Source organism: Crinia signifera, chromosome 1 (genome assembly GCF_055691185.1).
Source record: "Crinia signifera chromosome 1, ASM5569118v1, whole genome shotgun sequence".
NCBI classification, from domain to species: Eukaryota; Metazoa; Chordata; class Amphibia; order Anura; family Myobatrachidae; genus Crinia; species Crinia signifera.
In genome coordinates this window covers 471,216,017-471,229,966 of record NC_139217.1, presented here as the reverse complement: position 1 = coordinate 471,229,966, position 13,950 = coordinate 471,216,017, and the positions used below count along the sequence as shown (strand labels likewise).

The 13,950-nt window shown below is 49.7% G+C and overlaps 1 protein-coding gene across 5 annotated transcripts in view; it reads left to right on the top strand.

The window, feature by feature from the left end:
• LOC146023865 (phospholipid-transporting ATPase ID-like) overlaps positions 1 to 13,950 on the top strand; it is a 147,142-nt gene that overhangs the window by 94,764 nt on the left and 38,428 nt on the right. For all 5 annotated transcript variants that reach the window (XM_083155404.1, XM_083155400.1, XM_083155401.1 and 2 more), the window contains exons 3-5: positions 8,286 to 8,344; positions 11,232 to 11,345; positions 13,761 to 13,859. In XM_083155404.1, the coding sequence (XP_083011530.1) occupies positions 8,286 to 8,344; positions 11,232 to 11,345; positions 13,761 to 13,859 (272 nt within the window). The remainder of the gene's footprint in view (positions 1 to 8,285; positions 8,345 to 11,231; positions 11,346 to 13,760; positions 13,860 to 13,950) is intronic.

Genomic DNA, 13,950 nt, shown 5'->3' with positions numbered 1-13,950 from the left:
ACATGGACAAAATCCCGACATATAGAATGTACAAGTGAAACAGTCTACATGCCTTTCGGTCGACAGGTGCGAGGTCAACATGGTTTTTTTCACTGTTTTTTGAACCGACATGTGCCGACAGGCGGTATTTCATGCCCTACCATCCACTAGGGAGTGGTTGGAGAATATCATAGTGTACCGAGCGCAGCGGAGCACCGAGCCCGAAGCATTGCGTGCGAAGCGAGCTATGCGAGGGGCTGCGGTTCACTTGCAACTGTGTCCATGTCGACTGTGTCGACATTCGGGTGAAAAAAACCCATGTCGACCTCGCACCTGTCGACCGAAAGGCATGTAGGCTGTTTCACCTGTACATTCTATATGTTGGGATTTTGACCCTGTCGGGATTTTAAATGTCGGTATTTTGTCCATGTCGGTATTTTGACCCATTCGGGATTTTGACCATCAGGATTTCATACCGAATCCCTTAAAAATCCCGGGTTTTTGCCTGTGAATGCACACCAACCCAGGATTTTTGTCAGTGGAAATGGTGACCAGGAAAAAATCCCAGGGAGAGTGACCAGGGATGCTTACCCGATCAAGCAGGGTTTTTAGCAGGTTTAAACTGCGCAAACCCGCCTGTTGCTGACCAGTCCAACCCCCCCAGTAGTGGTAGACGCCCAACGCTGAAACCCCCCTGGTGCCGGCCTGCACTTTGCTGACCCCCACCAGTGCCCACCTGCTGCTCACCAACCCCCACCGCTGACCAACCCAGGATTTTGTTGGAATAACAGTATAACTGGCGTACGCTGGTCATTGTGGCGATGAGGTGCTGCTGTATTTACCTCAGACGGCAATGAGGGTGGCCAATCCCGGGATCGGGATCGGCGGGATCCCGGGATTTGGCCCCCAAAACGCCGGGATTTCAATCCCGGGATTGGAGTTTCCAATCCCGGGATTTCGGGATTAGACTGCGCTTGCGCGCAGTCTAATGCTGGGCAGCGTCTGAGCATCGCTCAAACGCTGCCCGACTTCTCCCGGCAGCACTAAGTGCAGCGTGACCTCTCAGCGTGAGATAAGGTCACGCTGCGCAGGCAGAGGTCGCGCCCGGCATTGTAATGCCGTGCCACCCGCCCAGCCAGCGCGCCCTCCCATCCAGCCAGCGTGCCCGCCCTGCCAGCGTGCCCAGCCGCCTGCCCGCCCAGCCAGCGTGCCCAGCCGCCCGCTCGCCCAGCCCAAGCGCCCAGCCAGCATGCCCAGCCCAAGCGCCCAGCCAGCCAGCGCGCCCACCCGCTCACCCAGCCAGCGCGAAGCCAGCATGCCAGCGGCATGGACGACCCGTCCCCCCACCAGGCAACCATCAAATGTAAGTAATTACATTGTAATTACTGACTGGGGCAGTAATTGTGGGGCAGTTTTTTTATTAGGAAAACCAATCCCGGGAATCCCGGGATTGAGCATTTTTCAATCCCAAATCCCGGGATTGAAAAAATGCCCCGGGATTGGCTTCCCTAGACGGCATCATACAGTACATGTTGTGGAGAAGTGATGGGCGTTCCTGGGTGGTGACTCAAGCATGGGACCCAGCCGCTGCATTTCCCCTAGTGAGACCTTCGCACCCCAAGCCGATACTGGGTGCGGGCCCCTTATTTCCAGTTTGTGAGACTCATCGTCATGCATGTTACTGTACATAGATATCACCGCTATAATCTGATGGATACATGTTCATAAAATTATCGGTAATAATAGTTATTTTAAAGGTTGTTGAATTGCCCCAGTGACAACTGGGCCTAATTCAGACCTGATTGCATGGCCGCATACTCGCAGCGGCCAGTGTTCAGGTAGACGCTGCCCACACTGTGCAAATAGAGGTGTCCGGTTAGCGAACAATTCGAGGGTATTTGAAAATGACCAAAACCATTCGTAAGTGGTTTAGGCCATTAGTAAAAATATCGAAAGCCGCTCACCATCGATTGAATTTGCACAGCAGCGATCAGGTGTGAATTACCCCCAATGTCCTTTACGTGGGAGACTGTCCCCACTGTCACCTCTGTCTGACCGTCTCTCAAACTGCTCCTAGCACAATTATAGCCTTCTGTGGACATTCCTTCCTGACTTGTATAAACAGGATTTCCACTCAAGTGTTGTGGTGTCTGTATAATACTCAGCCCTGAGGTGCATTCCTTCTAGATCATGGGGCCTCAAACTGCGGCCCTCCAGATGTTGTGAAACTACAAATCCCAGCATGCCTTGCCACAGTTTTAACACTCCCATATAGCAAAACTGTGGCAAGGCATGCTGGGATTTGTAGTTTCACAACATCTGGAGGGCCGCCGTTTGCGGACCCATGTTCTAGATGGTCTAACACCCCTCCCAGCGTCCTCTGCGGCCTCCCTCAGTGTCAGTAAGTGGCACTCCCATTGTGTCAGAACACACAATTATTGTATAGTGTGTCAGTAAGGTGGCCGATCACAGCGGTGTGTGCACAATATCACAATTACTTTGTAGTATTTTGCTCTTGTTGAACCTATAATTATTATTTGTTTCAATACACTACCCATGCGTATGGACCGCAATACACCATGCCACTTACACGTGCGCAACTGGCCAACGATGAACTCCTGCTACACTTTTTGATCACTGGCTGTTCACACAGTGATTGACAGGAAGCCGGTGTCTGCGGTTGGTACCCGGCTGTTTCATAAGAGTTCCCAGAAAAACAATGGAAGTGTCCAGGAAAAAGCAGGTGTGCCCAGGTTTAATAGGGGAGTGTGTGCGACATCGGTATCAGGCCGGATATGTCTGTATACATTGCACCACCGAATACGTCTCTGGCTACTAACGTCACTGGGTTTCCCTTCATTCATGGGGATGAGCTGTAAGTTTAGCACACTCAGTCCGTTTTGTTTTGGGTTTTGTTTTTGTTTTTAAACCCGGTGGATATAAATGGACAGAAGAGGACCAATCTACGAGAAAGGGAGGGTGAGTATAATTTTTTTTCATAGGTACCTTTTATAGGTTTTTGCTGGAAAGTTGATTGAACCTGCGTGTCACGATAGGGGAGTATGTATGTATGTATGGTGTGTGTAATAAAATTAGGTACTTGTGAGTTATCCGGGCTGCCGATTTCTAAATCGGGTCGGATCGGGCACATCGCATCACATGCGACCATCGGATGCGATGCGATGCGATGACCCGATTTTTCCATAGGAATCAATGTTAAAATGGACTGAGTCCATTTTAACATGGAATTCAATGGGAAAAAGGGGTCCTTTTCATACCCCTACTATCCAAGTGGGCATGGAGTTGGATATAAACCTGTGGCGAGCGTAGCGAGCCACCGAGCCCGAAGCGTGGCGAGCGCAGCGAGCCCCGCGAGGGGACACAGAATACCGTCCCCTTGCGGGGCTCGCTTCGCTCGCCACGCTTCGCTCGCCACGCTTCGGGCTCGGTGGCTCGCTACGCTCGCCACAGGTTTATATCCAACTCCATGCCCACTTGGATAGTAGGGGTATGAAAAGGACCCCTTTTTCCCATTGAATTCCATGTTAAAATGGACTCAGTCAATTTTAACATTGATTCCTATGGAAAAATCGGGTCATCGCATCCGATGGTCGCATGCGATGCGATGCGATATCGCATCGCATCTGATTGTATGCCTTAACTTAAGGCATACAATCAAAAAATCAGCAGCCCGGATAACTCACAAGTACCTAAAATTATATGTTATTCGTGTTTGTATGTGTTTATTTGGGTATTGGTTCTGTGGTGGAACGACAAGTCCCAGCAGGCCCATTTATGCCACATATTCTGGGACTTATGGTTCTCCAAGTCCCATCATGCGGGCAAGGCTTGCTGGGGTTTGTAGTTCAACCACAAAACCCAATACCTTTAATTTAACTCTTTATTTTACACTTTTAACATCAGCCCGACACCCACTGCCCAGGGGCACCAGGGACAGCCCTGGAGCTTTAACCCAGGCCGGGGGTGCCCTGCAGACAGGGGACCACTTTATTAGGGAGTACCAACTCCCCCAGGGACCCGGACAGGGTTGACCAGCCACGATTGTCTTGATTTTGGCAGTGGCATGACACCGCTGGCTGTTGGAGCCCGGTGCTGATTATGAAAATGCGGGCCCCCCTATTCTTTTTTGTTCCCCGTATTTTTGTAACCAGGACCGGTCCAAGAGACTAGTGCTGGTTGCTGGAATACAGGGGACCCCTATTTATTTTGTACCTCGTATTTCTGGAAGCAGCACCAGCTCACAGATACAAGCATATGGTTGACATGTAAAAGGTTAAGGTGCCCATACACGCACCGATCCTGGCGGTGCGATCTGTGCTTTGAGGTGCGCGCTCCCGCGGCATCTCATCGCACAGTACAAAAAGTAAGTGCTGCACATACTTTTTGTACTTGCTTTTCATCGCATTGCATGCACAAGGCAAATCTATCTGTTGTTCTAGTGGTGCTATTATTACCCCGGGCCTTAATTGTTCTGTCGTTTACTGTATTTGGTGGTAAAAATAGTCTGTTTTGACTTTTTACATAAGAAATGTACTTATCACCCGCCGGACAGGCCAATGGCAGCACAGCCACAGCACAGGAACCGATGAGGCCGGACAGATACAAAAGTTTATATCAAACGTTTTTTGAGTGTTTTGGATTGTAGCAAACATAGAAAGTGAGCGGTGATATCACCACTCCAGGCCAGTGAGGTGCTTTCCGGATTACGGTTCCTGTTGGACTGCGGCCATCTGTAGAGGTTTATATTGTGCTGAGTGCTGACCTCTTGTGCTGCGACCTCTACACTCTAATCACGGCTTCCTGATAATGATTCTGTGGGAACGGGAGATTGTGTCCCCTGCTCTGTGACAGTGATGTGGTCCTATATGTGTAAGGGACACCGCCTAGTCCAGGGCTACTCAGCCATGCACATAGTGAGGAAATCCTTCCATGTTGAGTGAGCTGCAAATGGAGTTTGGTATTATCGCAGCCCATTCATAGGCTTGCCCTTGGGGCGGGACAGTGGCCATGTGATCATAGGGCTCTGTGTTTTAGCAGCCCTTCAATCGGGTCTGAATTGGTCCTAATGTCCCGGGACTCCAGGTATCAGTGTGTCATTGTTCCTGGGACCCCAGGTGCCAGTGTGTCCTTGTGCTGGGACTCCAGGTGCCAGTGTGTCCTTGTGCTGGGACTCCAGGTGTCAGTGTGTCATTGTGCTGGGACCCCAGGTGTCAGTGTGTCATTGTTCTGGGACCCCAGGTGTCAGTGTGTCATTGTTCTGGGACCCCAAGTGTCAGTGTGTCATTGTGCTGGGACCCCAGGTGTCAGTGTGTCATTGTGCTGGGACCCCAGGTGTCAGTGTGTCCTTGTGCTGGGACTCCAGGTGTCAGTGTGTCATTGTGCTGGGACCCCAGGTGTCAGTGTGTCATTGTGCTGGGACCCCAGGTGTCAGTGTGTCATTGTTCTGGGACCCCAAGTGTCAGTGTGTCATTGTCCTGGGACCCCAGGTGTCAGTGTGTCACTGTACTGGGACCCCAGGTGTCAGTGTGTCACTGTCCTGGAACCCCAGGTGTCAGTGTGTTATTGGTCTGGGAACCCAAGTGTCAGTGTGTCATTGTCCAGGGACCCCAGGTGTCAGTGTGTCATTGTCCAGGGACCCCAGGTGTCATTGTTCTCGGACCTCAGGTGTCAGTGTGTCATTGTTCCTGGACCCCAGGTGTCATTGTTCCGGGATGCGGTCATCTATTAGAATGAACTTAGGTCTACAGTCATTAGGTCGACCCCACTAGGTCGACTGGCAGGAAGGTCGACCTGACTTAAGGTCGACATGTGCCAACAGGTGGTATTTCATGCCCTACCATCCACTAGGGCGTGGTGGGAGAATAAAATAGTGTGCCGAGCGCAGCGAGGCACCGTGCTCGATGCGAGGGTCCGATTCTCATTGCCAACTGTGTCCATGTCGACTGTGTCGACATTCGGATAAAAAAAACCAGTGAAAAACCCATGTCGACCTTATGACCAGTCGACCTTTATGCAAATTCGACCTTAAGTCATGTCGACCTTGGCCCATGTCGACCTTAAGTCAGGTCGACCTTCCTGCCAGTCGACCTAGTGGGGTCGACCTAATGACTGTAGACCTAAGTTCATTCTGACAGATGTCCCGATTCCCATTGTTCCTGGGCCTCAGGTGTCAATGTGTCATTGTCCTGGGACCCCAGGTGTCAGTGTGTCATTGTACTGGGACCCCATGTGTCAGTGTGTCAATGTCCTGGAACCCCAGGTGTCAGTGTGTAATTGTTCTGGGACCCCAAGTGTCAGTGTGTCATTGTCCTGGGACCCCAGGTATCAGTGTGTCATTATTCTGGGACGTCAGTGTGTCATTGTCCAGGGACCCCAGGTGTCAGTGTGTCATAGTCCAGGGACCCCAGGTGTCATTGTTCTCGGACCTCAGATGTCAGTGTGTCATTGTTCCTGGACCCCAGGTGTCATTGTTCCTGGGCCCCAGGTGTCAGTGTGTCATTGTTCCCGGGGCCCCAGGTGTCAGTGTGTCATTGTTCTCGGACCCCAGGTGTCAGTGTGTCATTGTTCTCGGACCCCAGGTGTCAGTGTGTCATTGTTCGCGGACCCCAGGTGTCAGTGTGTCATTGTTCCCGGGACCCCAAGTGTCAGTGTGTCATTGTTCCCGGGACCCCAGGTGTCAGTGTTCTCGGACCCCAGGTGTCAGTGTGTCATTGTTCTCGGACCCCAGGTGTCAGTGTGTCATTGTTCTCGGACCCCAGGTGTCAGTATGTCATTTTCCCGGCGCCCCAGGTGTCAGTGTGTCACTGTTCCCGGGACCCCAGGTGTCAGTGTGTCATTGTTCCCGGGACCCCAGGTGTCAGTGTGTCATTGTTTTCGGACCCCAGGTGTCAGTGTGCCATTGTCCTGGGACTCCAGGTGTCAGTGTGTCATTGTTCTCGGACCCCAGCTGTCAGTGTGTCATTGTTCCCGGGACCCCAGGTGTCAGTGTGTCATTGTTCTCGGACCCCAGGTGTCAGTGTGTCATTGTTCTCGGACCCCAGGTGTCAGTGTGTCATTGTTCTCGGACCCCAGGTGTCAGTGTGTCATTGTTCTCGGAACCCAGGTGTCAGTGTGTCATTGTTCCTGGGCCCCAGGTGTCAGTGTGTCATTGTTCCCGGGGCCCCAGGTGTCAGTGTGTCACTGTTCCCGGGACCCCAAGTGTCAGTGTGTCATTGTTCCCGGGATACCCCAGGTGTCAGTGTGTCATTGTCCTGGGACCCCAGTTGTCAGTGTGCCATTGTCCTGGGACTCCAGGTGTCAGTGTGTCATTGTTCTCGGACCCCAGCTGTCAGTGTGTCATTGTTCTCGGACCCCAGGTGTCAGTGTGTCATTGTTCTCGGACCCCAGGTGTCAGTGTGTCATTGTTCCTGGGCCCCAGGTGTCATTGTTCCCGGGACCCCAGGTGTCAGTGTGTCATTGTTCCTGGGCCCCAGGTGTCATTGTTCTCGGACCCCAGGTGTCAGTGTGTCATTGTTCTCGGACCCCAGGTGTCATTGTTCTCAGACCCCAGGTGTCAGTGTGTCATTGTTCTCGGACCCCAGGTGTCAGTGTGTCATTGTTCTCGGACCCCAGGTGTCAGTGTATCATTGTTTTTGGACCCCAGGTGTCAGTGTGTCATTGTTCTCGGAACCCAGGTGTCAGTGTTCTGGGACCCATTGTTACATCTGTACATTATCACTTTGTACAGTGTTACTGGAGGCCGATGACAGTTTGGGGGCAGAACGAAGTGATAACATCAGATCGTACCCATTTTGGGTCAGATTTACACGTGATAAACTGCCGCAGCCAATCAGCTCCTAACTGTCATACATTTCAGCTGATTGGCTGTAGGATAATGTATTATGTACACAGTTATTAACTCTATATATTACCATCATTCTTGTATTACAAACATTTATTTCATATGAATAAATATCATTTGTTTTTATCCCCTGGATGTTATTCCACATTGTTCCTGAGCGGTTCTTCTGAGACTGCCCCATATTTATATAGGTTATTATGTACTGTATATGTAGTAGTTTGTAGCACCACAAAGTGTCCGCAGCGCCATACATAGCAAACACAAACATATGAGTGTATATGAGTTATAATGTACTGTATATCAGTTATAATGTACTATATATCAGTTATAATGTACTGTATATCAGTTATAATGTACTGTATATGAGTTATAATGTACTGTATATCAGTTATAATGTACTATAGGATTATATGTGAGCTCTATGTGCTTCTTTCTGTGTTTGCAGAGAAGGAGCGGTGTCTGAGGGCCAATGACCGAGAATTCAACCTGAAATTCAAGTATGCGGTAAGTTCATTTACATAATCTCCCTCATTAGTCTAGCAATCTCCCACATTACACTGTTACATCATAGTTACCTCCCCTCCCGCATTCTGCAGGAGACTCCCTAACATAGCAGCAATCTCCCTCATTAGTCTAGCAATCTCCCTCATGTCATCTAGCCTACATTACACTGTTACATCATAGTTACCTCCCCTCCTGCATTCTGCAGGAGACTCCCTGAAATAGCAGCAATCTCCCTCTCTCCCTCATTAGACTAGTAATCTTCCCCATGTCACCTAGCCCACATTACACTGTTACATCATAGTTACCTCCCCTCCTGCATTCTGCAGGAGACTCCCTGACATAGCAGCAATCTCCCTCTCTCCCTTATTAGTCTAGAAATCTCCCTCATCTCACCTAGCCCACATTACACTGTTACATCATCGTTATCTCCCCTCCTGCATTCTGCAGGAGACTCCCTGACATAGCAGCAATCTCCCTCATTAGTCTAGCAATCTCCCTCATGTCACCTAGCCCACATTACAGTGTTACATCATAGTTACCTCCCCTCCGGCATTCTGCAGGAGACTCCCTGACATAGCAGCAATCTCCCTCTCTCCCTCATTAGTCTAGCAATCTCCCTCATGTCACCTAGCCCACATTACACAGTTACATCATAGTTACCTCCCCTCCTGCATTCTGCAGGAGACTCCCTGACATAGCAGCAATCTCCCTCTCTCCCTCATTAGTCTAGCAATCTCTCATGTCACCTAACCCACATTACACTGTTACACCATAGTTACCTCCCCTCCCGCATTCTGCAGGAGACTCCCTAACATAGCAGCAATCTCCCTCTCTCCCTCATTAGTCTAGCAATCTCCCTCATCTCACCTAGCCCTCATTACACTTTTACATCATAGTTACCTCCCACCTGCATTCTGCAGGAGACTCCCTGACATAACAGCAATCTCCCTCTTTCCCTCATTAGTCTAGCAATCTCCCTCATGTCACCTAGCCCACATTACACTGTTACATCATAGTTACCTCCCCTCCTGCATTCTGCAGGAGACTCCCTGACATAGCAGCAATCTCCCTCTCTCCCTCATTAGTCTAGCAATCTCCCTCATGTCACCTAGCCCACATTACACTGGTACATTTTTGGGGAAAAAAGGAATGAGAGATAGATACATTTACACTGAATCATCAGCACCATTTCCCAGCACTTTCCCAAGTACAGTAGCTCTTACTAACTGCTTTGGGCTCATCTACATTTGGATAGAAGTCATTTTACAAGATTCCTCTCAGATGTAGCAGTGCACACCCACGCTTCTAGGTGTCACGTTCACAATCTTTTTTTTTTTTTTTTACAATCTCTCCATATATGAATTAGACCCTCCCTTTGGGTTGAGCATGATACACACCCTCAGTGGGGCGCTGTGCAAAATTCTACTACCAACTATAATCTCCCTGAAACTAGTTTTCAAAATTAGGCAAGTATGACTGAGCCCATCTACTAGTTTATCACTGAGGCACGGGGTTCATAACCTATTAGTTTGCTAGGAACTAGTGATGAGAGACATGAGGCACTGAGCCATGAGGTGCTTGGTCCTAGGAACATCACTGTGCTGGAGAACTGGACACACATAAGAGAAGCTACAATGGAACATGGTGCCGGTCAGAACGTTACACACGGAGGGATGTAGCTGCGTCACTGAGTAAAAACCGGACCCAGCAAGAAAACCGGACCGAACATCAAACTCTGCATTCCGGGGTCTTGTCCGGGTTCGGTTTTTACCCATTCCCCGTAGCTGCAGTGAGGGGGACATGCGGAGTTGGTGTGTGTGCACAGGGAACGCTGCGTCAGGTCACTGTGACTCTGTGTCACACTAATGTCACTGTGACTGAAAGCAGTGCATGCTGGGAGGTAGCTGCACTCTGCACACAGGGCGAAGGCCAGGAACACATTCCATAAGGACGTCCCTCTGACTGGGGAGCCCTGGGAATACAACTGCTCTGTTCCCCCTTACAGAGAACTACCCATTACTCATACAGGGCTGCTGGGGGGTTATGTTATTTTAGATCTACAAGGTCTAGGTCTACAGACATATGGGTGACCATTAAAGATCGACAGGGTTCAAAGGTCAGGAGTGAAAAGGTTGATGGGGTCAAAAGGTCAAAGGGGTTCAGAGGTTGACAGTGAAATGGTTGACATGGCCAAAGGTCGACATGAAAAAGTTGACATGAGTTTTTCAGGTTTATTTGGTGTCTATGTCGACATACGACATACCAAGTTCCCTCTCATGGCTCGCTACACTCGCCGCGCTTCGGGCTTTTGACCCTGTCGACCTTATGAACAGTTTGTCCCCGTCCATGATGGTGCGGTCTGAGCGTATTCGCCCATGCGCAACCCCCCATAGAGCAAATGTTAAACTTGCCGGGGGCATTCACAAAATGAGTGACAGGCAGGGACTGGTCGCTGTGGTGAACCAAAACGGTGGGCGTGCCCATGGAAACGCTGGACGGACACCTGTGAACGCAGACGTGCCCCTGCCTGCTTGGGATTGGGCGGGTGATGTCACATGACGTCAGCACCCACCCTGAATTCGCACAAGAACCGACAAGATAAAAGTAAGTTCTGGCTTCCTTTTATCTACAAGGAGAGGAGAAGTCATGTGACGGTCAGTAACCAATGAATGCTTTCTCCTCTGTGGACACATGCGAGCAGATGTGTGTATCATCTCTCTGTCACATGACCACTCTCGCTGTGTCCCGGCAGAAACGCGGCGGTAATAATGTGATATACATGTGACTATGGACAGTACGCGTCCGTTGGACCCAGCTGCAGATTGTTCGGTGAGAACGTTCCCACTTGTCGGAGTGTCGGAATAATGACGTATCTTCCCTTTTCCAGACCAATGCAATCAAGACCTCAAAATACAATATCTTCACCTTCCTCCCCATGAATCTCTTCGAGCAGTTTCAGCGTGTGGCCAACGCTTACTTCGTCTTCCTCCTCATCCTACAGGTGACGTATGTTTCACACTGCCCGCGGTACCATGTCATGTTCTTAGCACTGAAATCTCTGACACATTAAGGGGCTCATTTATCAACAAGTGATAGAACTTTCTGTGAGTAATACATGGTGCCCAACTGTCATTTTTCAAAAACATTATAGGATCTGATTGGCTGGGGCAACATTTATCATGGCCCTTATTCAGATCTGATCGCAGTACAAACTTGTTCTCAAAATGGGCAAAACCATGCTGCACTGCAAGTGGGGCAGATGTAACAGGTGCAGAGAGAGTTAGATTTATGTTAGTTATTTTGTTTCTGTGCAGGGTAAACACTGGCTGCATTGTTTTTACACTGCAATTTAGATTTCAGTTTCAACACACCCCCACCCAAATCTAATTCTGTCTGCACATGTTACATCTGCCCCACCTGCAGTGCACATGGTTTTGTCCATTTTGAGAACAAATTTGTACTGCGATCAGATCAGAATAAGGGCCCATATGCAGTTTTATCACTCTTTGATAAATGGGTCCCTGTGTGGATCCAGTTACATTCCCAGAGTGGAAATATCAGAACGGCACATCCACTGTCCCCATATGTGTCCGATCTCCTTCCGAAATCCGAAATTGTTGTTCATGACCCATAGCGCTACTTACATAAATCTGATATTTTGTGGTTGGGTTAAGTGGTGTATATGGGTTTACTCGCTGGTGGAGCAGGCTTTAGTGTAACATTAATGGATATATCTACAACAAGCTGTCAGCTGGAGGTGAGCCTTTTGTGTGTAGTTGGGGTTTGGTGTGTTATAAAAGTCTAACTGCACCTCACCTCCTGCCACTGACCACTAGACTTACACAATTACTCCTTTGTGTGCTTAAAGATGTCATAACAGAAAGTGAAAGCAATTATGCAGGGACACTGATCTGTTTCAACCTTGCTGGATATGGGGGTATTCTTGTTGATTTACTTGGATGCGAATTCGCATCCTTGCGGGTGGCCCAAATCCCTCCTTGCGAATGGTGGTACGCCCCGACTACCATTCGCAAGGTGTGTACGTTAACACTGGGGGCGGGATTCTCTAATATCCGCACCCTTGTCCGCCGCACATTGCCGGCTACCGCTGACATAATTATTGCAAATGCTGTAACATATGCGATAACTATGGCAGAGGACAGCTCGTGTGTTAAGAGATGTCCTTTGTGGGGAGCATCGGGTCCCGGCGCCCCCCCCCCCCCTCCCCCCCCCTCCCTTACCCGGCTTATGTGCTTCTGCGGGCAGGCGGGCTCTCTTCCTCCACCCCGCACCCGGAAGAGGCTTACAGTGCTGTGCTGCCCGGACACAGGTGAGGGGGGGTCGTCGGGGGTCCGTGCGGGGCGGCAGTGGGTCGCGCTAGAAGCCCATAGGCTTCTATGGGGCATCGCCAGCTTTTGCTGTCAATGCCCCTGTCGTGGTAATCCGTCGGGGGGTCCCACAATGCGGTAAAACCCCCCCCGATAAAGGGTTTTTACTGCATTTTTTGTTTAGAGAATCCCACCCTGGATGTTTTACATAAACATCTATTCGCAGGCCACTGGGAGCCTACCGCATCTTTCCATGGTCAGCGACCATCAAAAGCTGTGGAAATTGCACGCATATGTAAGACAGGCTTGCCTACCCTTCCGGAATTGCCGGGAGGCTCCCGAAAATCGGGTCCCCCTCCCGCCCCCCCGGGAAGGTCGGCAATCTTCCCACTTTTGCCTGGCAGCCCCCACACCTCACTTTCTTGCCGCACTTATTACCGTTTTTCACGGGTCCACGGCAAGGGGCGGGACTAAAATGACGCAAATCGCGTCATTTTAGCCCCGCCCCCTACTCGTGGACCCCCCCGCCCAGCGTGATATGATTTTGGTAGGCTTTTACCTTCTATTGTAGATTATAGTCATATAGTTTGGAGCAGGAATCTTTATAACGTGATTTGTTTTTTTCTGGTTCCGATTTCCTAACACTATAGATAAAGGCAGCTGGGAGTACAGATAAAGTTTACGTATGCCCTTTGTACTGACTGTATATTTATACACGCAGGGTGTGTTATCTTGGAATAAATATCATTGTGTGTGGAAAAAAAATACTTGGATACAAACCAGAAGCTCCAGACGTTCCCAGAGTCCTCCTTCCACGGCCAGGCCTCTTAGTCGCTGAGACGCACTTATATAATATTGTGTTCTGGTCATTGTGTTCTGGGGGTTGCCCCGGGTGATGCACTTGGCAATGACCTGTAAAACTCTTACTGAAACAATATCAAAGTTTTACTTTTTGCAATAACAAAAAAAGTCTCATTATAGAACAATAGCAAAGCTGCCACCTGCTGGCCGTGAGTGGGTACTGCACGTCACAGTGACCTGGTTCCATCAGTAACATCTGTGCTCCATATTTATGTTTCTCTCATCAGCTTATTCCACAAGTGTCTTCCTTGTCATGGTTCACGACTGTCGTCCCTCTTGCACTAGTGCTCACCGTGTCCGCTGTGAAAGATGCCACAGACGACTATGTAAGTCGCTGAGTTGTGTGTCAGTGTTGTACAGTATGTTAGTGCAGATTGTGATGTGACAGGACATATCTCACCTGACTGTGGTATCCTC